Source organism: Puma concolor, chromosome B1 (assembly GCF_028749965.1).
Source record: "Puma concolor isolate L17-30 chromosome B1, mPumCon1.1.hap2, whole genome shotgun sequence".
Taxonomy (NCBI): domain Eukaryota; kingdom Metazoa; phylum Chordata; class Mammalia; order Carnivora; family Felidae; genus Puma; species Puma concolor.
The window spans coordinates 49,330,863-49,357,213 of NC_141670.1; the positions used below are offsets into that span (position 1 = coordinate 49,330,863).

Here is a 26,351-nt window from a genome sequence, read left to right on the forward strand (position 1 = left end):
AGAGAGAGAGAGAGAGAGAGAGAGAGAGAGAGAGGGAGAGAGGGAGAGAGATTCTCAAGTAGGCTCTACACCCAGCACAGAGCCTGACGCGGGGCTTGATCCCACAACAGTGAGATCATTACCTGAACCGAAATCGAGAGTCAGACGTTGAACCAGCTGAGCCACCCGGGTGCCCCAAAGATGGAACTGTCAAAGGTGTCAGCTGTTAGAACCCTCAAGGAGAGTGGCAAGGGCAGGAATGACACTTCGGGGACAGTGGGAGGCAGGGTAGGTGCTCAGGAGGAAGTATAGACACAGAGATGGCATTGTGGAGAACAGTGTAGAGCCAAGCTTGTTTTGGTTTTTTTGTTTCATGAAAAGCATTTTCCAGGATACTTCTTTTGGCCTTGAGCCAGGGTCAAGAGCTTTGTGTCAAGAAGTTTGGGAAATATCCTATAGGCTGATATTTCACAACTTTTAAAACCATATATCTATCCCTTTGGAAAGACCTGAAGTCAAATTCCTTCATTTAACATCATGTGGAATGTCACACACAAAGCAGATCAATGGTGGTGATCTGAGACTATGCTTCTGCTTTTTACTTGTATAAGTTTGAGATCGCAGTTAGGTAGTACGCTTTCCCTGTCCTCAATTAGGTCACAGTGGCAGGATGAGGACAGTGGGACCTAGACTGAGGCGGAGAAGGGCTCAGCCAGGACAGTGACCGTGGAGGGGTAGCGAAGAGAGAACCCCAAAACGGCACATTTAGTGCCTGTTTGTTGGATATGAGAGTCAGGAGGAGAATTCAAGATGACCCAGGGGTTCCAGTTGGGCAGCAAGGCATGGTGCCAGCCACTGTAGGAAACGAGGCAAAGGTGTCACTGTCCTCGCCCTCTGTAGATTCTCGGTCCCACAGAATCAGCTTTGGACCTTTTGAGAATGAGGGGGAGGGACATCTAAGAGGACATGGCCCGGTGTGGCCACCCCAGTTCGAACTCCAGAAGATTTCCATCCGGCTGAGAAAGTCTCTTACTCTGATTGTTGGAAGAGAGCCCCGGTGGCCGTCGGCTGCTGGGCTGGGTGTCCCTCCCCAGCCCAGGCATTACTGGGACACGCGGGAAGGAAGCTGGGCCCATTGTTGGTGAGGAGGTCACCCGCCACCTGGAGGTGGAAGCTGAAGCCATTAGAGTAGTAGATGGGTTCCCAAGGACAGGCCTGAGAGCTGAGCCATGAAGTAACTCCTGTGAGACAGGAAGAGGAGGGGGTAGACTCAATGAGTGAGAAAAGAACCTGGAAAGCATAGAGTCACAGAGGCCCAGGGAAGAACATTTTAAAGGAAATGTCTGATGCTGCAGAACAGTCAGAAGAGTGAGAGCTGAGAGGGCAAAAAAACTCTCAGTGATTAATAGCCTTTAAGAGGGAAGTTTCAGTGGACTCAGGGGTAGCAGGGAAGAAGCCAAGTTGTGGGGCCTTAGGAAGGTCGCCAGGCAGGTGACTGGCGTGGATCACTGGGAAGTTGGACACAAGACAAAAGTGTGGCAAGGGAGCTGAGGCAGGGAGCTGCTTTTCAAGATGAAGGGCCCTCATGTGGCTGACTGGGGCCAGCAGGGCTGGGTGGAGGGGTGAGCCTGATTTTAAGTTGGGGAAGCTTGGGTCTGAGTTACCATCCATGTGGCCTTGGGCAAGTGGCCTAACAACTGCGAGCCTGTCTTCCTATTTGTAAAACGTGTATTCGAAGGTTATTGGGAGAATTCCAGACAATGGGTGCACATGCTACACACAGCGCCTGTCTTAGGAGGTCCTCAATAAAAGGGAGCTGTTGTCATCCATTGTTAGCAGCAGCAGAAGAAAGGAAGACGCAGGTAGAGAGAGAGGGATTAAAGATGTCTCTGACGTTTTAGTGGTTGGTTAAGGGAGGGAAGATCCCAAAAGAATGGGGAGAGAATCACAGTCACTCAGTGAAAAGTGAACATGGAACACAGGGAGGTAAGTCATACTAACTTGAAGACAAAAAGTAGAGAAAGAGGTGAAACACACTTTGATTTGAGGGAAGGTAGAGAGGGAGAGGATTTGTGGCCAGTGGCCTTAGTGTTCTAAGAAAATGTAGGAGACCAGTCATCTGCAGAGGCTCTGTGGGGCTGGTGTGTGGGAAGGGAGGCCTGAAGAGGGTGGACGTTGGGGGAGCTACTGCGTGGTCAGTGGAGGACAGGTCCTAGAAAGTGAAGGAAAGGATCGCCAGACGAGGGTTTGGGCCTCCAGGGAGCACAAGGCATTGGGCTCTCAGCATCCCATCCCAGAAACCTGCCCACATTCAGCTCATGTCTTTATCCTTCACTAGGGGATCACTCAAGCAGTGTTCATTGGCCACGACTGGGGAGGCATGCTGGTGTGGAACATGGCTCTCTTCTACCCGGAGAGAGTGAGGTAATTAGGCCGCAGAATTTGGCCCAGAGTTTGGACTTGAATTCCTGTTAGAATCCTTCCTCAGGTCTTGAACTGCAGTCAACTTCTTGAGAACAAATAGATTATCTGGGAAGGCAACATGTAACTTCTTAGTGCCCATTGATGAGTTAATGTCTTAGGAAGCAAGGCCTGTCCCAGTTACCAGTAATGGGACAGATAACTCAGGGCCTGGGTAGCCAGTGGGAATGTAGGAGAATGTAGATGTTTGGGGGGAGTGGGTGAGGCAGCAAGGGTGGTGGGGTCAATAGAGCTGAGTGCCAGGAGAAACTTCAGCCCTGGACCAGGAGTTAGGAAACGTGCCTTTCAGTTTTGCCATGACTGGCTGTGTGATGAATCATTTCACCCGTTAGGCCTTGGTTTCCTCAACGATAGCATAGTAATGGTAACTCCTTTTGACTATATAACCTGCAAAATGCTGTGCAGGTATCAGGTTAGAATGGCATTTTGTGACCACCATCACATCGTTCACAGTCATTCTTAGAATGGCATCAGAGCATTCGCGGGAGCTTTCAAAGGACAGATTTTGAACCCAGAGAGTTCCCCAGTAGCCATCCCCCAGTTGTGCTGGCAACTGTAGTTAAAGCATGTTGTGTGACCTCCTATTTCAGCTTGGGATCTTAGCGTATTAAATCAACATCATCCTTAGCTATCTGTATTTCCCCAACTAATCCAGTCACTTTTTCTTTCATTGAGTTTATAATGGAAACACTGGAGAACTTTGTTCAGCTCAACATCAGCTCAAATGGTAGGATGATATCGAAGACCAACGTGAATCAAACACTTCCTGAAATATTTTTAAAGTTTTTGCACTCTTGTCCCTCTGATCTCATTAGCTTCTCTCTCTGTCCTCTCTTTCACTCAGTTGAAATAAGAGCTCAGTTCTTAGCAGTTGGGTCACTAGAAAGTTACTCTGTAGACTGTATTAGATGCTTCTTGAAAGGGGTAAAAGGAACTAGAGCAACAAGCTTATGATCTCTACCTTGAAGGAAGTGAAACACCTTCTTGTTGTTTTATTAAACGTAGTCTCTGTCTCTCTCCTGTGAGACTTTGAAAATATTTAACATGAGCCCAGTAAAGTTGTGCCCAGAAGAACATTAGGTCTGGGATACATAAGCATGCTCTGGATTCCTGTTCCTCTTCTCATTGTTCTGCTTCCATCCTGTCATTAGTTTGGTAGTAGTTGCTCCTTTTCCATCTATGCTCATCAGAACAGCCCTGTTGCTGCATTCCTGGAGGAGAGGGAAGGAGCCAGGACCCCCTTCCAGGGGCAAAGCTGGCTTTTAAGAATATTGTTGGCATTGTGGTGCCTGGGTGGCGCAGTCGGTTAAGCATCCCACTCAATCTTGGTGCAGGTCAGGTCATGATCTCACAGTTTATGAGTTCGAGCCCCTCATCAGGCTCTGCGTTGATGACGTAGAGCCTGCTTGAGATTCTGTCTCTCCTTCTCTCTGCCCCTCACCTACCCGTGCTCTTTCTTTCTCTCTCCAAATAAATAAATAAACTTAAAAAAAATTAAAAAAAAAAATCTTTGGCATTGATCTTCACATTTCTAGCCAGATAATGAATGAAAAGGGAAAACCCACCTTTAGTGTGGAATATTTCTTTAAATCCTTAGTTTTGGCATTCTACTGAGATAAATTGCAGGGATCTATTTAATGTAAGAGTTGCTTCACTTGTTTGCAAGAATACCTTTTTACATCCTTTCTGTGACAATTATCTAGAGACTCTGCTCCCAAAAGGAGGCTGTGGTTTAGCTTTTTCCAATCTTAATGCAGTTGGCAGCAGCATTTACATGCTAACATCTCATGTGATGATAATTTTTTTATATATGGAATAAACTGTATGTCAAGGCAATTGAAAAGAAAATCCTATTCAGCTCAGAATTTTAAGCAAAAGCTAGAATTTCTTGACTTGTGATTTAAGTTATGCTTAAAATAGGTTCACTGTGATAACATTGGAAACCTTTAGACATCAGGGTAACTTATTTTGTAGCCTAACCTGCACTGTCTTTGGTGGCTGTTGAACATTTGAAATGTGGCTGGTTCGAATTGAGATTACTCTATGTAGGAAATACCTTCCAGATTTCAAAGACTTGATAGCAAAAAAAGAAAAGGTAAAATATCTTATTAATAATTTTTATATTGATGGCATGTTGAAATGATTAATATTTTAAATATATTGGGTTGAATATTTAAGTATTTAAATCAGCATTAGATTTCAAATTTTAAATATTTTCAGTTAATCTCACGTGTTCCTTTTTACTTGTTTTAAGTGGCTAATAGAAAATTCTAAATTATACGTGTGGCTCACATTGTATTTCTGTTTGTTGGCACTGGGAAAGCCTCACCACTGCTTTCCCTGATTATTTCAATTGTCCTGCTTATCCTGTTCCTTCTAGTTTTTATCTCCCCCACATATTCTCTCCTCTCTGCTTCTCTTTTGGGAAGGAGTTTCTTTAGGATCACAGTGGGCACAGGATCACTTCACCAGACTAACTGTGCTGGTCGGCTTGTCAGTCCTGCCTTCCTGTGGTCACTCAAATCCACCCATCTCTTTTATTCCCACATCTGCCATCCCGTTCCCCTCGGATGACTTTGTGTATAATGTAGTGTGCTGGCCCTCTCCTGGCTTTCTGGTGTGTCCCTCTCTGCATCCATGTCATGTATTCCTGCTTGACCCATCACTTCCTGACTGCAACTTTTGTCTACTCTCCCCTTTTCTCAGAAGCTCTCATGGTTGTCTTGGTTTTCTGCAGCATCTAATCCAGATTCAGGGCCCTTCATGTCTAGGCTCCCAGTTGCCCTGCTGGCTTTATTTCACAAGATGCCCCATTAAACGCTTGCCTTTGGCCACATAGATTCTTTGCCCTGTCAAACTCAGCCACCAGCTTTGCCCGCTTCTAGAATTTGCTCATGCTACCCCATGATGTCTCCCTTACAGTATCATTTCCCCTCCCCTGCTCTCTCCGACCCTTAAAAACCAAGTTCAAATGCTCGCTTTTGCATGACATCTTCTGTGATGCCCAAATTTAGAAACTCTTCGTCTCCTTGAACTCCCGTGGTGCTTGTGCTAGTCTTATGGCTCATATCACAGTCCATCTTGTAGTATAGTCATGGGTATATTTGTCTAGCTTTTTAAAATTATAATGAGCTCATCTAGTATTGATTTTATATCTTCTCTCCCTTAGTACACAGCATAAAATTAGCACAGAGTTAAGGGAGGAAAAGAAGGAAGGCAAAATGAATGCATTTGAAAACAATGTTTTTAATGCTCGTCTATTTTTGAGAGAGAGGGTGCGAGTAGGGGAGGGGCACAGAGAGAGGGAGACACAGAATCCGAAGGAGGCTCCAGGCTCTGAGCCGTCAGCACAGAGCCCGACGTGGGGCTCGAACCCACAAACAGAGATCATGACCTGAGCTGAAGTCAGACGCTTAAGCAGTCGAGCCACCCAGGTGCCCCAAAATGAATGCATTTTTTAAAACTATAATCTAACCAAGGTTGACATGACACGCACAGTGTGTATGTGTGTCTGTGTCTAAGGCAAGAAGGTGAGAAATACTTCAGTTCAGTGAGGAAAAAACCGCCGGGCTGGGAGTCAAGCAATTGGACTGCTGACCCCATTCTCCCCCACACTGCTGTTATGAGATCTCATGCATCTCCCTTTCCTGCTCTGAGCTTTCGTGTTGATAGTAAGGTCCTGTCTGGTTTTTACATACTGTCTTCTTACAACGTCTACATCTTGGTATCTTCTTTCCACAGGGCAGTGGCCAGTTTGAATACTCCCTTCATACCAGCCGATCCCAGTGTACCTACGATGGAGAAAATCAAAGCCAATCCTATTTTTGATTACCAGCTCTACTTCCAAGAACCAGTAAGTTCGGGCTCCTGAGAGCAGTGATCCCAGCAAGGTTTTTGTTCTTCTTTCCCCTTTCTCTCTCCATCTCCCCATTGACTTGATTTTCTCTGTGCCGGATAATTTCCCATGGCATTAGTTAGAAATGGTTTTATACCTGGGCTCAGGTGAAACTGGTTCCACAGCCCAGCGGGTCCTTTCCAGGTGATGACACGTCTCTGTGTGTGTGCGTTTGGGGTGGCGGGGGGCAGGGAGTAGGGGTGATGGCACAGTGGGTTCTCCCATTTCTCTGAAATTGTGGAGTCGGGGGCTGGGCACAGGTCTGGAGGCACCGTCTCTTAGTTCTGTGCCTGAGAGCCTGCTGAAGCCCTCCTCTTATTGGGGACAGCTCCCGGACTCTTGCCAGGGCCCTCATACCTCACTTGCTGAGGAGTGTGGTTTGTGATTACAGGGAGCACCAGAGCCTAAAATCCCTGCACCAGGCCCCACGTGTGCTTTGAGGAGGTTTCTATGCATCACCTCGTGTGCAGCAAGCCCAAGGTGCCTTTCAGAGATGCTCCCTGGAGCTTGGGTGATACCTGTGATGGGGTGTCACTGCCACCTTTCAGGGGGTTTCGCTGACAGCAGCATTGTGAGCCAGCGTCATCTGGCCTCATCTTGGGGACGTGGGGGGACACCTGCATCTCATCCACTGTGGACTCTGGACCCCAATGTCCAGCTACATCTGGGTACTTCCAGAGAGGATAAAGGACATTTCCTTGACACTCTCAAGAGAGAGGGGATTGAATTAATAAGGAGTACCAAGAGCATCTCCCCATTTTTCTCACCTAGCCCTTGCCCTTCTGCTGCTCACAGGAGGTACGATTTCCAACCGAGGGTCATAAACATCCCGGCTTCAATTTGGCAAGTAGTGCTTCTCTTAAGAATGATTTTAATTGATAAGATGCTGCCTTGGAAGAGGAACTTTTCGAGTCAGGCAATGACCCGATACATTCAGTGAGACACCAGAAGCCTCCAGCAGCATCATGAAAAGATGCTCACTGTATCACATTCTTCATTGAGGCCAGGCCCTACTGTGCCCAGAGTGTGGGAAGTGGTGAGCTCCCTTCTGCTCGAATTGAATCAAAGTGTCTTTAATTAGTTTGACGAAGTCTTGACTGGAGGATGGATTAGATGGTGTATTAGCTACGGCCGCCATAACAAAGTACTATATAGACTGGGGGGCATAAACAATAGAATTGATTATCTCACAGTTCTGGAGGCTGGAAGTCCAAGATCAAGGTGTCTACATGGTTGGTTCCTTCTAAAGCCTCTCTCCTTGGTTTGTAGATGGCCTCTTCTTGCTGTGTCCTCAGATGGCCTTTCCTCTGTGCACATGTGTTTCTGCATTCAAATTTCCTCTTTTTATAAGGACACCAGTCACAGTGGATGAGGGCCTCTTCCAAAGATCTCATTTTAATGACCTTTTTAGAGACCTCATCTCCAAATATTGTTACCTTCTGAGGTACTAGGGGTTAGGATTTCCTAGGAATTAGGAGGAGACATGGTGTGGCCGGGACAGATGGTAGGGGGAACAGGAACAGTGCCCCTTGGTGGGAGAAGCAGGAGGGTGGGGACAAGATGGAGACAGTGAAGGGGAAGGTTGGGGACTGTGGGAACTGCCCTGTTTGGAAGGAGACTTGGGCAAGTGGGACAGGAAGGAGGTTTAAGTGTCCTTGTGCACCGGCCAATACGCCCGGAGCCTGTAGCTGATGTCGAAAGTAGTAGAGAATCCTCGTAGGTTCGTTGCCATAGATGGCCCTGTGAAAATTCTTCCAGCTGGACTAGAGGTCCAAGTCCTGGTCTCAGGTGTAATGTACTGCCTGTCACCTCTCCCAGGTGTTTGCTTGGCCCCTGTGCATCTCACACTGGAGAAGGATCTCGAGGTGGGGAGAGAAACAAAGTGTTGGTTTCAGCTGCCTCGGTGGCAGCTGCCATGGCCTTTGGGAACTGGGGAGGGAACAGGGCCCTACCCAGAATTGGGAAGCTGGTGTCTGGATTTTTTTTTTTTTTTTTTAATCTCTTATCTGACCCTTTCTCAATCTCTGGCTCTGCCTGGCACCCACCCCCAAGAGCCCAACCCCCTCCCGTGGCCTTCTGTGTGCCCAGAGGACCCCACCCCACAGGCCCTTCCATCGCCATCACCCCATGCTTCCTAGTTCCTTCTCACCCTCTTCCTTCTTCCCTAACCCAGACCCCATGCCTCTGGTGTGGGCACCAGACCCTTGACACTTGGGCCCCAATTGCCAGGCTGCACCACATGGGGGATCCCGAGGGAGGAGGAGGACATGGGCTTTCACACCCGCTTCTTTCTCTTCCACCTTTTCAACTTTTTCTTTCTCCTCCTTTTGAATGCAACATGCATAAGAAGACTTGTGTCTGCTGTAAAACAGAGGTGCCCCATGGTGGGGGGAAGGGCCCGAACATTACATACGTGTGTAAATGTCAGAAATGTTTTGTCTAGTGTTTCTGATGAAGAATCAACAGGCATTATTTCATGTAGCAAATGCTTCTGCATCTCCTGTTAGGTGCCAGTTGCAGAGATGAGTAACAACCTCAGGGTTAAACGGGCAAGTGAACAAATAACTGAAGCATAAGGCAGGCATAGGGGTGCCTGGGTGGCTCAGTTGGTTAAGCATCTGACTTTGGCTCAGGTCATGATCTCGAGGTCATGATCTTCAAGAGCTTGAGCCCTACATCAGGCTCTCTGCTGTCGGCGCAGAGCCTGCTTCGGATCCTCTGTCTCCCTCTCTCTGACCTTCCCCTACTCGTGCTTGCTCATGCTTTTTCTCTCTCTCTCTCTCTCTCTGTCAAAAATAAACATTTAAAAGGCAGACATAAAGGACTGTAATGGAAGCATAGCTTACTCTGGGAACTCCTAAGAAAACAGTTAACTTTTTACCAAAGGAGGGGCATTTGAACTGGCCCCTGGAAGATGAATGGGATCTGTGTGGGTGGATATGAGAAGGGGGGGGGGGGGCCCATACCAGCCTGAGGGGACAAATGGCTGAAGATGCATATGAAATGTGCTTAACCCAGGCAAGTTCTTTATCTCCCATAAATATACAAGATAAGAGACTTCCTGAGGTGAGAGACTTCCTAATGAAGCAGTCAGCAATCCTCAAGGTGAGTTTCAGAAGGTCTGGAACACCTTGAAATTGCCCGCATAATTTAATGTATGCATGCACTTTCCCAGGGAAGGAGTTCCTGCCTCGCTTCCATTAGAACCTTCAGAATTGAGTACAAGCTAGGAGCTGCTGGAGCAAAGGGCTTGGTGTTTCAGGTGAGGCGCAGGGAGCAGCATCGACATCCCCCGAGCGCTTGCTAGAAATGCAGACTCACAGGCCCTTCTGCCATCTACCCAACAAGACTCCACTTTAAAAAAAAATTTTTTTTTTCTTATGTTTATTTATCTTTGAGACAGAGAGAGACAGAGCATGAGCAGGGGAGGGGCAGAGAGAGAGGGAGACACAGAATCCGAAGCAGGCTCCAGACTCTGAGCTGTCAGCACAGACCCCGACGCAGGGCTTGAATTCACGAACCACAAGATCATGACCTAAGCCGAAGTCGGCTGCTTAACTGACAGCCACCCAGGCGCGCCCAAGACTCCACTTTTTAACAAGGTCCCCACAGGTGATTCATGTACATCAAGTGCCCCAGGAGGTTATCCCAGCTTTGACAGCTCCTGTTCTGTCATTCTCTAGCCTGGCGATTCTCAAACGTCAGCCTGCATCAGGATCCCCTGGAAAGCTAGTTAAAACACAGATCGCCATGGGGCGCCTGGGTGGCGCAGTCGGTTAAGCGTCCGACTTCAGCCAGGTCACGATCTCGCGGTCCGTGAGTTCGAGCCCCGCGTCGGGCTCTGGGCTGATGGCTCAGAGCCTGGAGCCTGTTTCCGATTCTGTGTCTCCCCCTCTCTCTGCCCCTCCCCTGTTCATGCTGTGTCTCTCTCTGTCCCAAAAATAAATAAACGTTGAAAAAAAAAAATTTTAAAAAACAAAAAAAACAAAAAAAACACAGATCGCCAGACCACACCCCCCAGAGTGTTGATTCAGTGGGTTGTGTTGGCATCAAAGGATTCTCATTTCTAAGCGTCATTTTACATGACGCTAATGCTGCCGGTCCAGGGAAGGGGCTAATCTAGCCATTTTCCAGATGATGGTAGGCACTCATAGCCATCCTCCTCAGTGAATGACCTCCGGGCAGCTGTTCAGGTCTGGGATTGCTGGTGCGGATCAAGGAGGGCACTGACTGGCTCCCCGATGATAGGCTCCCTGCACTGCAGTGATTCTCCAACTTTCGGGTCCCAGGCCCCCTTTACACTCTTAAAAGTTATTAAGGACCTCAAAGAGCTCTAATTAATGTGGGTTACATCTATTGGTATTGGCCCTACTAGGTATTGAAATTTTAAAATATTTAACTGGGGTGTCTGGGTGGCTCAGTCAGTTAAGTGTCCAACTTCGGCTCAGATCGTGATCCCCTGGTTTGTCGATTCGAGCCAGACGTCCGGCTCTGTGCTGACAGCTCGGAGCCTAGAGCCTGCTTTGGATTCTGTGTCTCCCTCTCTCTCTGCCCCTTCCCTGCTCGTGGTCTGTTTCTCTCTCAAAAATAAAGAAACATTAAAATATATATATATATATTTAAAATATTTATTTCATTAAAAAAATAATGTGCCCATGTTGATGTAAGTAACACACTTATTTTTTTATAATATTTTCTTTAGAAACTTTAGTGAAAATAGCATTGTTTTGTATTTTCTTTTTTTAATGTTTATTTATTTTGAGAAAGAGCGTGAGCGGGGAAGGAGCAGAGAGGTAGAGAGAATCCCAAGCAAGTTCCGTGCTGTCAGCCAAGAGCCCAACATGGGGCTCGAACTCACGAACCGTGATACCATGACCTGAGCCGAAATCAAGAGTCCAACGCTTAAACGATTGAACCACCCAGGCGCCCTTTCATTAATTTTAATATTGTGGTAAAATACTGTTTAAAAGAAAACCACGAGCCCAAAATGGCATCCCTTAGGTGAAGTCTCCAGGTCATTAAACCAACACTCAATACCCAGCCTGACTGCAGTTTCAACCCCCCACAAATGCAACCTTTAACTAGTCAACATGGGAACTTCCTGGTCAGCACAAGAAAATCACTGAGAGTCCCCTTCTGTTCCCCCTAGAAGGGCCCCCTTGCCTAAAACAATGGATTCTCTGCTACTTATTGCTTGCTTTCCACTCCCTCTGTACCTTTTTTATTTATTTATTTTTAACGTTTATTTATTTTTGAGACAGAGAGAGACAGAGCATGAATGGGGGAGGGTCAGAGAGAGAGGGAGACACAGAATCTGAAACAGGCTCCAGGCTCTGAGCTGTCAGCACAGAGCCCGACGTGGGGCTCAAACTCACGGACTGTGAGATCATGACCTGAGCCAAAGTTGGCTGCTTAACCGACTGAGCCACCCAGGTGCCCCATCCTTCTCTACCTTTACAAACCTTTCCTTTTGTGTTGCCCTTTGAAACTCCCCTCTGCTTGCTAGACGGGATACTGCCTGATTCATGAACCGATTAATAAAGTCAGTTAGATCTCAGAATATACTTGGTTGAATTTTTGCTACTTAACAATACACGTAACCCAAAACTTAACCATCTTAACCATTTTTCAAGTGTATAGATCAATGACATTAAGTACATTCACTTTGCTGTGCAGCCGTCACCACCATCCATTTCCAGAACTTTTTCGTCTTGTAGATATGAGACTGTACCCAAGCAACACTGATTCCCTCCCTATTCCCTCTTCCCTCCAGCTCCTGGCACCAGCATTCCACTTTCTGTCTCTGAATTTAACTACTCTGGGTACCTCATAGAAGCGGAGGCCTATAGTATTTGTCTTTTTGTGTCTGGATTATTTCACTTTAGCTTAACATCCTCAAGATTATTATTTTTTTAATGTTTATTTATTTATTTATTGAGAGAGAGAGAGAGACAGAATCCCAAGCAGGCTCCATGCTCAGCATGAGGCCCAACGTGGGGCTCAATCCCACGGCCACGAGATCATGACCTGAGCCAAAATCAAGAGTTGGATACTTAGCCGAGTAAGCCACCCTGGTGCCCCAACGTCCTCAGGATTATTCCGTGTTGTAGCACTTGTCAGAATTTCCATCCTTTTTAAAAATGAATAATACTCCGTTGTGCGTGTAGACCACATTTTGCTTACCATTCATCCTTCCATGGACACTTGGGTTGCGGTTATTCCTTTTTTTTTTTTTTTTTTTTTTTTTTTTGAGCTCCGTATGCCAAGTGGTTCTTTTTTCAAAAATTTTTTTAATGTTTATTTTAGAGGCAGAGAGAGCACAAGTGGGGGAGGGGCAGAGAGAGAGGGAGACACAGAATCTGAAGTAGGCTCCAGGCTCTGAGCTGTCAGAGCAGAGCCCGACGTGGGGCTCGAACCCACGAACCATGAGATCATGACCTGAGCTGAAGTCGGACGCTCAACCGACTGAGTCACCCGGGCGCCCCGCCAAGTGGTTCTGTTCACAAGCTCACTGTGTTCTCCTGTCTTTCAGCTGAACAGACAGGGGTGCTGGGGGATCACTGACTGGTCCAAGACCAGGTCCTGACTGGGTTTGACCTAGCTTTGACTTCAAAGCCTACATGCCTCCCCCTAAGCCACCCTGGGAGGGAGCTTGGACTTTGTTGTGTGTGCCCTGCTCATCCCAACAGAGTGGGAAGCAGCAGACCAAGATAAGCTCCAAGGCCTGATTGACAAAAGTGACCTCGGTGGGGAAAGATGCCTACTGACTTTGTAGGGCAAAGTTTTTGGTTTCAAAGGTTCTTAACAGTCATTGTGGAAAAATCAGTACTTCCACTGTTATGTTGTTGCTGCTGGGTTTAAAATCTGTAGGAAAAGGGGCTCCTGGGTTGCTCAGTTGGTTAAGCATCCGACTTCGGCTCAGGTCATGATCTCGCGGTCTGTAAGTTTGAGCCCCGCATCAGGCTCTGTACTGACAGCTCAGAGCCTGGAGCCTGTTTCAGATTCTGTGTCTCCCTCTCTCTCTGACCCTCCCCCATTCATGCTCTGTCTCTCTGTCTCAAAAATAAATAAACATTTTAAAAAAAAATCTGTAGGAAGAGTTTGGAGAATGGTTTTGTTCTTAAGAACAAAGCCTCTCGGGTAGGGAAATGTTAAATATTCAAATCAGTGATCTGGCTACTGAAAGGCACCCAGGAAGTGGGTTTGAGGTACATTCAGCTGCTGAGGCTGGACTGGATAGGCACAACACTGGGTCTTAAGGAGAAACCATGCCCGGGGGTCCTGCCAGCGTGTCCAAGTCTATTCAGCAATGGGGCAAGTCCCTACCTCTGGCCCTCAGTTTCCTCCTCTGAAAAAGGAGTGCCTCATTGGATGGTTTTCAAATAGGTTTCAAACTTAAGCTGAATTTAGGCCAGTAAATAAAGCATGATGTGTAGACCGCCTGTTTAATTCAGGGATGGGTGCCGGAACCCCCTCCTTCCTACCTCTCTCCTTCCAAACCTGTCCCCACCACTGGGCAGCCCAGGAGGAGTCACCATGAGCCCTCAAGGTCACTCTGGATGCATTCAGCCCAAGGAAGGCTACAGTGTGGACCACAGGGTGCCCATCCCTCTCACCTCTTGTAATGGCTTGTTCAGTGTGGCTTAGGTAAACTCCAAGTTTAGATTCAGCTCCTCTGGCCCTTTGAACCCTGAGCCATTGTGTTTTCTGTCTAGTCCTGCAAATTTGTCAAGTCTGACGGAGACTAAAATTAAAAGGTGTGCTTTTCTTTTTTTCTCAGCAAAGAGATGATAGGCTTTGCGTTTGTATAGTTAGAAAGAGGGGGAGGCAGCTCTGGGCAGCAAAGACAAATAGAATGGGCTGGGTAATTTGAGTGTGACAAGCTCCATGTTTTAGTCCTTAAGGTTCTTCGGGTCCTCTCTTAGCCTAGGAATATTTTATAGCCCCTCTGCCCCCGAAATCAGCGCATGGTCAGTGCATGACCTCTTCCACCTCCCAACACTGGTCCCTCTTTACTCCCCCTTAACAGTATAATGTAGAATGTATTTTTATTTCTTTGGAAAAGGGTGTGTGGCGGCACCTGTGGGTGTTGATGAGGTTTTTGGGGGGGGTGATAGTGGGGATCACGGGGTCCAGAGCCGATGGCCAAGAAAGAATTCTTGAAGACATCTTTGGTGCAAAAAGGTGATTTTTTTTTTTTTTTAATTTTTTTTTTTTCGTTTATTTATTTTTGGGACAGAGAGAGACAGAGCATGAACGGGGGAGGGGCAGAGAGAGAGGGAGACACAGAATCGGAAACAGGCTCCAGGCTCTGAGCCATCAGCCCAGAGCCTGACGCGGGGCTCGAACTCACGGACCGCGAGATCGTGACCTGGCTGAAGTCGGACGCTTAACCGACTGCGCCACCCAGGCGCCCCAAAAGGTGATTTTATTAAAGCATGGGGAGGGGACCCGTGGGCAGGAAGAGCTGCCCCGGACCCTGAGGAGAGACTGGGTATATTCTACGGGGTTGGGGGAGGTGAAGTCCAGGGGAAGTTTCCAGGGAGATTTTCATATGCTAAAGAAGACTCCCAGGATACTGGAGGACTAGCTATTGTCAAGCTACGGTTGTTTTGCCCTTTAGCAAAGCCTTAGCTTGAGACAGTAAGGAGTTCCTGGAGAAATGTTTTGCTCTGCCTGGCTCAAGTATTTGCCAGTGGGCTGCAGGTTAGAAGGAAATTTAATTTTATCGGCCATTTCCTTCGGCCTTTGTTTCCCACAAAGGGAAACAAAGAGGGTGTGGGTGTCTGGAACCAGAAAGCAAGCTAAGAGGCTGTAGAAGCTGGAGCAAAAGACCAGGGCCCACTTTTAAGTCTGTAACCAGCTGAGAAACTAGGTAATGGAGAGAAAATGTAGGGAAAGGAAATTACAGGTAGCGGTGGAGAAGAGATGGCTTTGCCTGGTGGAAAGGCACCCCCACATGCACAAAGGATTCCTCTTCTGCCTCACAGTGTCCCCAGTCTCCCTTAATCCCCAGAACACACATAGTAACCACCACCCCCCTCCCCGGCTGTCAGGCTCCAGGGACAGCTGGTGATTTGTTCCTGCATTTCTTTTTTGGATAATTTATGCTTAGTACTTTAAAAAAAGTACTGAGTTGTGTAAAATGAAGAGTTAAATCCCTTTTCACTCATCTAGAAGTAGCGACTATGAATAGTTTCGTGAGTATTTCCCAGACTTTTTTTTTTTAAATATGCTTTTAAGTGTGGGGGCGGGGAGGGAGCACGCATGGGCGCATATGAGTGCGCATGTAATTTTTGTATAAGTGGAATCGTGCTGCTTTTTCATTTACTAGATCATGGGCAGATTTTCCTGCCGGTACATACAGATTTACCTCATTCGTTGTAATGGCTGCTTCGTGCTTCACAGTCTGGGTGGACCATCATTTATTTAACCTATCCCCCGTGGAAGGACATTATTTTGGTTGTTTTTCACAGCTGAATAATACTTTTTTTTTTTTTAATTTTTTAAGTTTGTTTATTCTTTTTGAGGGAGAGAGAATGTCAAATACGCTCCATGCTATCGGTACAGAGCCCAACGTGGGACTCAATCCCGCAAACCGTGAGATCATGACCTGAGCCAAGACCAAGAGTTGGATACTTAACCAACTGAGCCACCTAGGTGCCCCTGAATAATACATTTTTTTTTTAAGTTTATTTACTTATTCTGGTGGGGGGACGGAGAGAGAGAGAGAGAGGGAGAGAGAACCCCAAGCAGGCTCTGTGATGCCAGCGCGGAGCCCAGTGCAGGGCTCGAACCCACAAACTGCGAGATCATGACCAGAGCTGGAATCAAGAGTCGGATGCTCAACTGACAGAGCCACCCTGATGCCCCTTGAGCGATACATTTAAAAGAAAGTGTCACTCTGTGCTGCCTTACTCACCAAGCCTTTGCTGTCGTGGTTTTAGTACTTGTGCCTTCTGTGGAAGAAAGAGACCGGCGCGGGGCTCGAACTCATGGACTGCGAGATCGTGACCTGAGCCAAAGTCGGCCGCTTAACCGACTGAGCCACCCAGGCACCCCTTATTTTTGTTTTCTTTCTTTTTTAACGTTTATTTATTTTTGAGACAGAGAGAGACAGAGCATGAACGGGGGAGGGTCAGAGAGAGGGAGACACAGAATCTGAAACAGGCTCCAGGCTCTGAGCCGTCAGCCCAGAGCCCAACGCGGGGCTCGAACTCACGGACCGCGAGATCATGACCTGAGCCAAAGTCGGCCGCTCAACCGACTGAGCCACCCAGGCGCCCCTTATTTTCGTTTTCCTAAATGGGTAGTGTTCTGTTATAGTAAGAGGAGCTAAACGCTGAGGGTCTGAAGTCTGGAGTTCTCATCCCCAGCTGGGCCATTCGTGACGGGCCTGGCTTTGCAGGAGGTCCCACTCCAACCTGAGGGTCTTCGTCTGTAAGATGGCCTCTTCCGGGCTAGGCAAAGAGTAGAGGAGCCCACCTGGGGGGGAAGTGGCTTCAGAGTTGCCTAGGCTCTTCTCACGGACCTTCTGGGGCCCGACCCCCTCTCTCTCCTGTGTGCCTGGCTGAACACGTAAAGTAACCCTTTTCTCTTTTTGCCCAGGTTTCGGGTGGCATTTTGCACCTCAGGGACAACCACCCCAGCCGGCCGTGTGTTCTGGCTTACTTTGAGAAAACCCTGTCCCAGAGTTTCAGGGGAATCTGCGCAATTATTACCGAGGTAGAACGTGAAGCAGAGTTGCCGGCCCCAGCCCCTGATGGGAGGAATGCTGGCTCCCCTCTTCCCTCCAAGACGCGGCTTCTAGGGGCGCCTGAGTGGCTCAGTCGGTTAAGCGTCCGACTTCAGCTCAGGTCATGATCTCACAGTTCATGAGTTCGAGCCCCGCTTTGGGCTCTGTGCTGACAGCTCGGAGCCTGGAGCCTGCTTTGGATTCTGTGTCTCCCTCTCTCTCTGCCCCTCCCCTGCTCATGCTCTCTCTCTCTCTCAAAAGTAGATAAACATTAAAAAAGAAATCAAAAGGCCAGAGGCACGACAACATGCAGCTTCTAGTGTTGACTGGAGGGGGGACAGAGGCTGCCTGAGCTCAGGCTTTGAGGGCCTGCCATTTGATTTAAGTGGCTGTCTCCACTGTCTCGGCAATGAAACAATAGACCCAATTAAGTGCATCTTCCGAGGAAGACCTGTTGGACCCCTTGGAAGGAACAAACGGGGAGATTAGAGAGGAGGAATCCCACTGGGTCGTGAAGCAGGGGGAGGATGTCTCTGTGAGGACATCTGAGTTCAAGACAACGGCTGCCGTGGCCAGCTGTAGGAACCTCCCTGGCCCACGAGGTGGTTGAGAATTGCTCCCCTGCCAACACTCGGGAGAAAAGTCTAGACTAAACTTGGGTCTTCTTCATTGTAACCTCCATTTCTGGGGTTCCTCTCACAGCGAGTGAAACACGTGCACGGGGAGGAAACTGGGGGTGGAGGCAGGTGAAGAGATCTCAGGAGCCAGATCCCAACACACACCTGTCATCCTGCCACTGGGTGGGGGCGGGGAGCGGGGCGTCCGCCCCCATGAAGCCAGAGGTTACGTAGGCCCTAGTCCCTTTCCCTCCTCACCCACCCCCCAAATCAAGAGACTTCCTGAAGTGGTGTATTATTTTTCCAGGGCTAACTATTACAAATTACCACAACTTGGTGGCTTGAAACGACAGAAATTTATGCTCTTATGGTTTTGGAGGCTAAAGTGCGAAATCAAGGTGCTACTGGGCTTGGTTTCTTCTGAAGGCTGTGAGGGGGAATCAGTTCCGTGCCTCTCTCCTTACTTCTGGTGGTGCCAGGAACCCTTGGCGCCCCTGACTTGTAACTGTCACTCATCTGAGATCCTGATGGTTTCATCCACAGAGACTCCATTGCCAAACAAGGTCACATTCGCAGGTACAAGGCATTAGATCTTTGGGCATAACCTTCTTAGGGGCCACTCTTCAACCCACTATGGGGGGCTGGGGGGGGGGGACGGGGTCGATAACACTGGGGTATGAATAAAAAATATATTTCACCAGAGATTACATTTCCTTCATTGGTTCTTCAGATTAATTTTAATGATCACATTGAAGAGTATGACAAGATATAGCCTCACAGATGTGTTTATCTGACAGTTGGAAATACATCTCAGGAGAAAGGGCAAAGCCAAGGATACTGATATGAAGGCACAGAAAGCAGGGAGAAGAGAATTAGAAGTTTCCTCATAATTGTGACTTTCTGTGATTTCTTTAAAATAAAGAGAGGGGAGGAGGGGGAGGTGGTTAGTAAGAAAGGCCAAGAAATTCTGATGCATTCTCGAAGGTGGGTTTCACCACCCACACCATAAGAGGTCGGCCTTGAACAGCCTCAGAGTTCTCTGAGCCAGAGCTCCAGGCTTCACGGAGTTCCAAAGGCTTTGTTCTAGGAGCTTCTTTTAGAACCCCGAGTGGTCGTCAGTTCTCCTGCCCCCGAGGTAGCTTTGGGTCACAAGAGATCTGATTCTGTCGTTTGACTTCGTTCAGTAGCTTACAGTTCAGCTCTCCCTCCAGCTGGGGCTGACTTACCTTGTTAGGTGAGTGTGAGCTCCCAGTGCAGGCCAGAAAAATAAAAGCCACGATCATTTAGAAGACACTCCCACCAAAGTCTTTCTCTCCTATTCCTGCCCCTCTTCTTTCTCTGCTCTTCTTTTTCTCCTTCCCACCCAACCCAGCCTTTGCTGGGTACCTACTGTTACCATGTTGTGGCCATGGGACCAAAAACATGAAGACGATACATTGTGTGTCTAGAAGAAACTCACAGGCTCATGAGCGGACCAGATCCAAAACTAGACATTTCTTTCTTTTTTTTTTTTTTTTTTAATGTTTTATTTTGAGAGACGAGAGAGTAGGAGCCGGGAAGGGGCAGACAGAGAGAATTCCAAGCAGGCTCCACGCTGTCATGACCTTAGCTGAAATCAAGAATCAGTTGCTCAACTGACTGAGCCACCCAGGCACTCAAAAACAGACATTGCTGATGCAATCCAATCATTTTTTTGATGGAGATACTAATAATAATGAAAATTACCATTCACTGGCGTTTCTCCTGTGTGTCAGACTTTGTAAAAAACAGGCATTATGATCTCGTATAATCCTTACAAAACTCCCAATCTGTAGATAAGGAAATTGAGGCTCTGGAAGATTAAGTTGCCCAGTTAGTTAAGTATCAGGACTGGCGCGTGAAGCCTTGTTTGCTGGGTTCCAGAGTCCATCCTTTAACCTCTGCTCAGGAGCACAGAGGGAGGAGCCCCATCCAGCGGGCAGGCGGGAATCTTGTCATTGGTCCGTGGGACTTAAAAATACGGTGTCACCTTTCATAAATCACAGAGTCAGGTGGTATCAGCAGGGCACATAACCCGAGTACAAATGTTACTGTCCTCTCCCCTTTTCTGGCCCTCAACTTTGTCCTCACTCTCTGTTGATCTGATTTACTTTCATGTGGGTTGACAGACTTATTTACCTTTTTGATCATCCCTTTGATTTTTTATTGACCCATTTGGCATCCATTTGCTCTTTTAAGGGCCATTTGCGGGCCAGAGCCTTGTCCAGAGCTCTGCGCCTGTGGCGACTCCGCCCCAACCATGGGCTCCTGAACGGCAGCTCTTTCTGGGATGAGGACGGCTCCCAGTAAATAAAAATGATCCGTGTGACATGCGGGGCTGAGGAGGGCTTTTAGCCACCCTTAAAATGCACTTCCTTCCACGGCTGATTCTTGGCCTTGGCCTTCATCAGCGGAGCAGAAGGTCACAAATGACTCGTCGTCGTGATCGAATCTTACAAATGTGAGGGGATTGTAATGAACACGTCGACATTGCTGGCATCAGAAAATCTCAAACCGCAGACCTAGTGCTGCAGATGATAAATGTTTCCTTCCGTGTGTGCTGCCTTCTCACAAATTGGAAGCTCTCGCGAGGTTGCCATGCAGAAGAAATGAAGCGCTCTGTAGCGGGGCCTCTACAGTGTGCAGGACAGAGGGCTGCTGGTCACTGGAAGGCTTTAGAGACCCGGCTTACGGCACCCTCCTTTCTGGGAACAGTCACAGATGCTCCCAAGTGGATGCTTCCCTGCCTCAAAGTGGCCCAAGGGGGGCATGTTAAAGCTCTGCGGGATCCAACAAGAATAGAGTTCTTTTATTGGGATGGCAGGAGGTGGGACTTCCTGGAAGAGGCAGTTTTGGGTACAGGTGTTGAAGGCTCTTTGAAGGCCACACTGAGAGAATGAGGTGTTCTTGGTGGACTTTTCAGTGTGTTAAACCAGGGAGGTGAGAGGGTAAGGGCACCCATTCAGAAACACTCTGTAGTCCATTTCAGATGGTGTCTGGGTACATTCAGGTGAGCAGTTGGGAAGGAAGAGGAAAAAGTAGGTTGGCACTGTGCTGTAGACGGAATGTGTTCCCCCCGAATTCTCAGATTGAAATCCTGATCTTCAGTGGGAGGGAATTAGGTGGTGGGGCCTTTGGGAGGTGATTGGGTCAGGAGGATGGCACCCTCATGAATGGGATGAGCCCCCTCTCCAGAGAGAGTACCCTCGCCCTTTCCGCCATGTGAGGGCACAGCCAGAAGATGGCCGGGTATGAGCCAGAAAGACTGAATCTGCAGGCACCTTGATCCCAGACTTCCCAGCCTCCACATCGAGAAATAAATGTCTGTGTTTATAAGCTCCCTGATTTATGGTGTTCTGTTAGGGCAGCCTGAACGGACGGAGACACCCCACCACACTCTTTCTCCGTGTCCTGCCACATGGTCTCCTCAGAACCGTGTTGGGGAAGGATCTTTGTTCCTTCGGAGCAGTTGCCCCCGGTGGATCCCTGCCTCGGGGACAGCTATCTTTCTTGACACAGGCTTTATAAGAGCTTTCAGGTCCAAGGGCTTTCAATTTCCGGAAAAGAAAGACTGGATGAAAATTTTCCTTTTATGCCCTAAGAAAATCATGTCCTGAGAGACTAGCCAGCGGATCAGCATCTACTGATGGATCTCAAAGCCCCTTGCCACGCCGTCTTAGTGTCTGGACATGCCCCCGAGTGGGGGATTTGGGTCAGAAGGAAGGGGAGGTGGGGAGACAGGGATGCAGGCCCAGAGTTTCCAGCAAGAATGTCTTCCCCCGACCCCAGCATGTATTGGCGCCTCCAGCATCTACCTCAGTCTACGCCCCACCCTCGCCTCCGCCCTTGGGACCTCTATTTTGTACATTAGCATCTCTTCTTAGCCCTGTTTGCTGGGAAGGGGCCCAATATCTGTGGAACTGTTGAAGCAAGTTCAAGTCAGAACTAATCCAATTGTGCACAAGCCAGAGACCTGGAAATGACCAGAGCACCGTGTTAGGTGAGGCATTCTGTGTGACAACACTCCCATGAAGGGGGATACCTGGTAATTTGTCACCACAAGGGCTATGTGTCCTGGCTCTCAACAAGGGAACCTTGCTGTCCTGTCCTTTGGGAGACAGTCCGTGGGCATGGAATAACAGTCAGTCTGTAATAATTTAGGCCCACCTCAAGGAAGTTGGTTCTGAAGTTGCCACAGCAAAATGAGATGCATGAATGGAACAATTTTTGGCTTCTTGGAATCCTTGGAACCGGTCCCTTCTCACTCCCAGCCTACTCCTGTCCAGCCCTCCCCCATTCCCATAAAAGGACGTGTAACAAGTAAGACGTTCTCATTGTAGGAATTTTGAAAAACGTAAAAAGAAAAGAAAGCAACATCCATAAACCCACCTCCCAGGGAAACCACTGTGAGCATCTTGTATTCTATTTGAAGCTTGCTTTTTTTTTTTTTGTTTTTTTTGTTTTAAACACGTGTTTCAATGTGAAACCCAAACTAATGCACTTCTGATGAAACTTGGGCTGGATGGGACAGAGGCTGGGGGCTTCTGGCTGTCAATCGGATGGGGGAGGGCTCGGGTTCAGGATTTCTGCAGAGTCCTTCCTTTTGATTTCTTGTTTGTTTTAGGGAGTGGCTGAGGCTGAACTGGAACAGAACCTCAGCCGGACTTTCAAAAGCTTCTTCAGAGCAAGTGATGAGGTGAGGGTTGGGTGGGGATGGGGGTGGAGCTGGGAGCTGCAGAGGTACAAAGACCTCTGGAATGTAACCCTGGGAGGGGGCGGGGTTCTGGGGTATGGCAGGGTCTGGAAATGAGCAACTTGGCCTTCTTTCCTTTTTTTTTTTTTTAAAGTTTATTCATTTTGCAAGAGACACAGACAGTGCAAGTGGGGAGGGACAGAGAGAAAATCCCAAGCAGGCTCCCCACTGTCAGTGCAAAGCCCCACATGGGTCTTGAACTCACGAACTATGAGATCGTGATATGAGCCGAAATCAAGAGTCGGGTGCCTAACAGACTGAGCCACCCAGGCTCCCCAGCCTTCCACCAGGTGTAGTCAGGGTGACCGAGGTCCTCACTCTATCGGTCCCCTCATCACTGGGAAATGTTACGTCCTCCCTGTCACACAAAGGTAGGGCTTTGAGACTAAAGATCAAAGAAGGGCTATAATGGCAACAGTTCAGAAATTATGCCATGACCTGCCGCTACCGGCTTCACATGCACAACTGTTTATCAAAGTCCCAAATCACTTGACATCACTAACCCTTGTCTTGGAAAGGGGCCCAGAATGCTTTCATTCCATAATCCCCACCTGCTGTCACTGTCTCCACTGTCGTTCAGTCAGTGCCGTGAGACGTCCCCACGTTTGCCGGCTCCTCTGCTGGTTCCCGCTGGCATCTTGCCCCTTTACATTTAGTTCAACTTCTTCCTTCCTGAAGGACCTTCTTTGGTAGTTGTCTCTGTAGGAGTCTGTTGAGAGTAAACAATTTTTTGGCCTGAGAATATTTCTGTTTTGCTTTTCAGTCTTGTAGAATAGTTCATGCAAATACAGAATTCCGGGTTGCCGGAGACCAGCTCCAGCAACCAGGGGTTCCCGCAGGAAGAACGGCGTCGGTGAAAATAAAACAAAACTAAAGTAAAAAACTAAAACCAAAATAAAAAACTAACATAAAAACAAAAAGTAAAAATGGGCACAGACAACAGCAGTGTGTTGAACCGGCCGATTTATTGTAGTAAACGTGGCATTATATATGCCAGTGATTTCCTTCTGGCATACGTCTTCTATGTTTTTCTAACATTACCTAATTTTGAAAATGTTCCTATGTGTAAACAACCTTTAAGAAATAATATGGTGATTTTCCCCTAACTTTCCCACATGCCCTTTGATTATAGGTTAATTTCTTACATTATTCCATTATGCACCTGCATTTATCTATAATCTACAAAGCATTTGCTTTGCTGTTCTCGTGAAAGGCCCTCCATTTCTCAACACCTCAAGTCGAAGGTGATGTTAGGGACATGACCTAACCACATGAGGCCAGAAGAACAATGTGTTTGCCTCCATCCTAGGTGCCGAAAAAAGGGCTGAAAAAGCCTTAGAAACCCATGCCTCATACATTCTCAGAGACACAATGCACCTAGGAACTAATGAACCATGAGGTACCTTAACCAACTAGCTTCAGTCATCATCTGGAATGCCTCCGGGGGCCAGGTGGGCCTAAGGGTTGAAGTCACCTGTGCCCAGAGATACACTCCTTAGTTGCCGGAGTGAGGCTTTCAAAACCCGTATGTCTCTCCTTTACAGGCCCTCTTTGCTGGCAAATGTATGAGGCTATCCTTCCTGTAAGTAGAGGAGTCTCCATAGGGGATGGCAAGGGCTAAACGTAAGGCCGCACAATTTCTTGCGGAACCTTATTTTCTTCCCTAATGGTTCTTTTCCCAGGGGGCCTGCCGAGGGCAATTCCCCAACAGACAATACCCCAGGTAGTTTTAAGGCCAAATTACCTAAAAGCGGGAGTACAAGAAGCTTTGGGCTGCCTTGCAGTCACCAATCCGTCCACAGCCCGGGCCCTGCCGTCAGGCTGGGATAGCCCGGCTTCCAGCACCGGGTAGAAGCTTCTGTCATTGCTTATGAAAAATCAGCCTGAGGTCTGCCCTCTTGTATTCAGTGGTGTCTGATCTGCAGTTGAATACATCTTTGATGTTTTCTTTTTAATGTCGATGAATGGGGTTTTTGTTTTGTTTTTTTTGTATGAAAGTTGTATGTCGTTCTTTTTCAAATCGTTCTGATCTCTTATGATACAGTCTTATTCTATTCTTGTCTAGTTCCTTCTTTTATGTCTTTAGTGCTTAACATTAAGTATATTCATTTTTTCATTCTCTCTCTCTCTTTAAGTTCTATTATTTGATATTCTTGAAGACTCTTATTTTACCGTTTGCTATGTTTGCTGTCTCTTGCAATGGGGTGTGTGAGAGAGAGAGTTTTACCGTTTTGCTTTGTGAGCCTATCTTCAGCAGCACTGAATCTGCACCAGTCTGCTTCAGCTGGGATTGAGAAAAGACTGTCCTGTGCTTTCGCATTTGCTGCTTATGCCTGGCATCCTGGTGGCATTACCAGCCTAGGCTCACTTTTCTTGTTGTTTACTTTGTGTCTTGGGGGGTTCCAGATCACGAAGATAGAGCAAACTCAAATCCAGACACCTCTGAAGGCAGGCCTACAGCCATGAGTTCCTCGGAGACCTTTTCATGGTTTCCTCTTAGAACCAAACTGAAATGGAACAACGCCCTTCATTGCTCTGCATGATGGGTGGATTTTTGTCTAGTCCACCCCTTAACTGAAGACTGCAGATTTACTAGATTCATAGTGGAGGGGCAGGGAGTATCTCTCTTTTTAATTTTGTTTAATGTTTATGTATTTATTTGGGGGAGGAGGAAGGGCAGAGAGAGAGAGAGAGACAGACAGAATCCCTAGCAAGCTCCACACTGTCAGTGCAGAGCCCGACTCGGAGCCTGATCTCACGAACCATGAGATCATGACCTGAGCTGAAATCAAGAGTCAGACGCTTAACCAACTGAGCCACCCAGGCGCCCCAGAGAGTATCTCATTTTTAACTTCCCGCCCGTCATAGATCTCAGGTCTCATCTCTTGTTCCCATTGGTTGTGTCAACCCAAGTTCTTACACTACCAAGACCTGCAGGCACCCAGGGGCAGGCTTGGCACAGAGCCGTGGCCGTTAGCCACGTCTGCTTTGACCCCTGAGAATGTGTCTCGCTCTCCTGGGAGTTTAGTATGTTTGTGTAACCTGATGGCACTTGTAGGTCTTTGGTTGTGACCGGGTTTACAGATGACCCGTTCCAGCATATTTCCTTTCTTCCCCCACGATGACATTTCTAACTCTCCTCCATACAGGCTTTTCTCTCCGTGAGCAGAGTCCGCGAAATGGGTAAGAGAGGTTCTTAGGAGGGAAGGGGGATGGGAGGATCACGGCAGGAATCAGCTAAACGTGACATGAGTGTCCATCTGACCTCTATGAGCAGACGCAGCCACCCACTAGCTCTGAACGGTGACTTGCTTAACATGGGTCCCCACTGGTGACTAGCGCTCACCCTAGCCCTGGGCTGACCACACGGCCTTGGGCCTTGGTTCCTTCCCCCAGGGGACTTTGGGCCCAAGGTCTTAAACAGCAAGAGCTTAGAGGACTCTTAAAGCTCATCAGGGTAATCCCACCTTCTGCTGATAAGGGACCAAGACCTAAGATAGGAACTGACCTTTGCAAGATCACCTGGTGCACACAGGGCTGGAGCCGGAGTCAGGCTGGAGCCGGAGTCAGGCTGGACCCCCAAGCCAGAACCCCTCTGTCATAATCCACTGGCCCTCCCTCCATCCCTGTACTGTGTTGCTGTCATTTCCAGTACTCCCACATGACAACCATCCTTGTTCTCCCTCCTGGCTGTATGCAAGTGAAGTGTCAGAGCCCAGAACCGTCTAGGAGCTCATCCCGCGGCTCCCAGATCCAGCCCTGCTCCCACGGAACCTTGCCTTGCCAGTATGCACCTGTATTTTCATTAACGACGATGATCGTTGCCACTTGTTTGAGCACCTACTGTGTGCATCCAACACTGGCCCAGCCCCC

The 26,351-nt window shown here is 48.0% G+C and overlaps 1 protein-coding gene across 2 annotated transcripts in view; it reads left to right on the forward strand.

Annotated features, from left to right (window-relative positions):
- Window positions 1-26,351, forward strand: part of EPHX2 (epoxide hydrolase 2) — a 78,138-nt gene that overhangs the window by 42,683 nt on the left and 9,104 nt on the right. Inside the window, exons 11-15 of one of the 2 annotated variants that reach the window (XR_015250095.1) lie at window positions 2,318-2,403; window positions 6,202-6,313; window positions 22,350-22,421; window positions 25,628-25,661; window positions 26,131-26,264. Coding sequence is in view for 1 of the 2 variants with exons in the window: in XM_025921686.2 (XP_025777471.1) it covers window positions 2,318-2,403; window positions 6,202-6,313; window positions 22,350-22,421; window positions 25,628-25,661 (304 nt within the window). In the remaining variant the exon portion in view is untranslated. The remainder of the gene's footprint in view (window positions 1-2,317; window positions 2,404-6,201; window positions 6,314-22,349; window positions 22,422-25,627; window positions 25,662-26,130; window positions 26,265-26,351) is intronic. The other variant, XM_025921686.2, reaches the window with a different exon arrangement.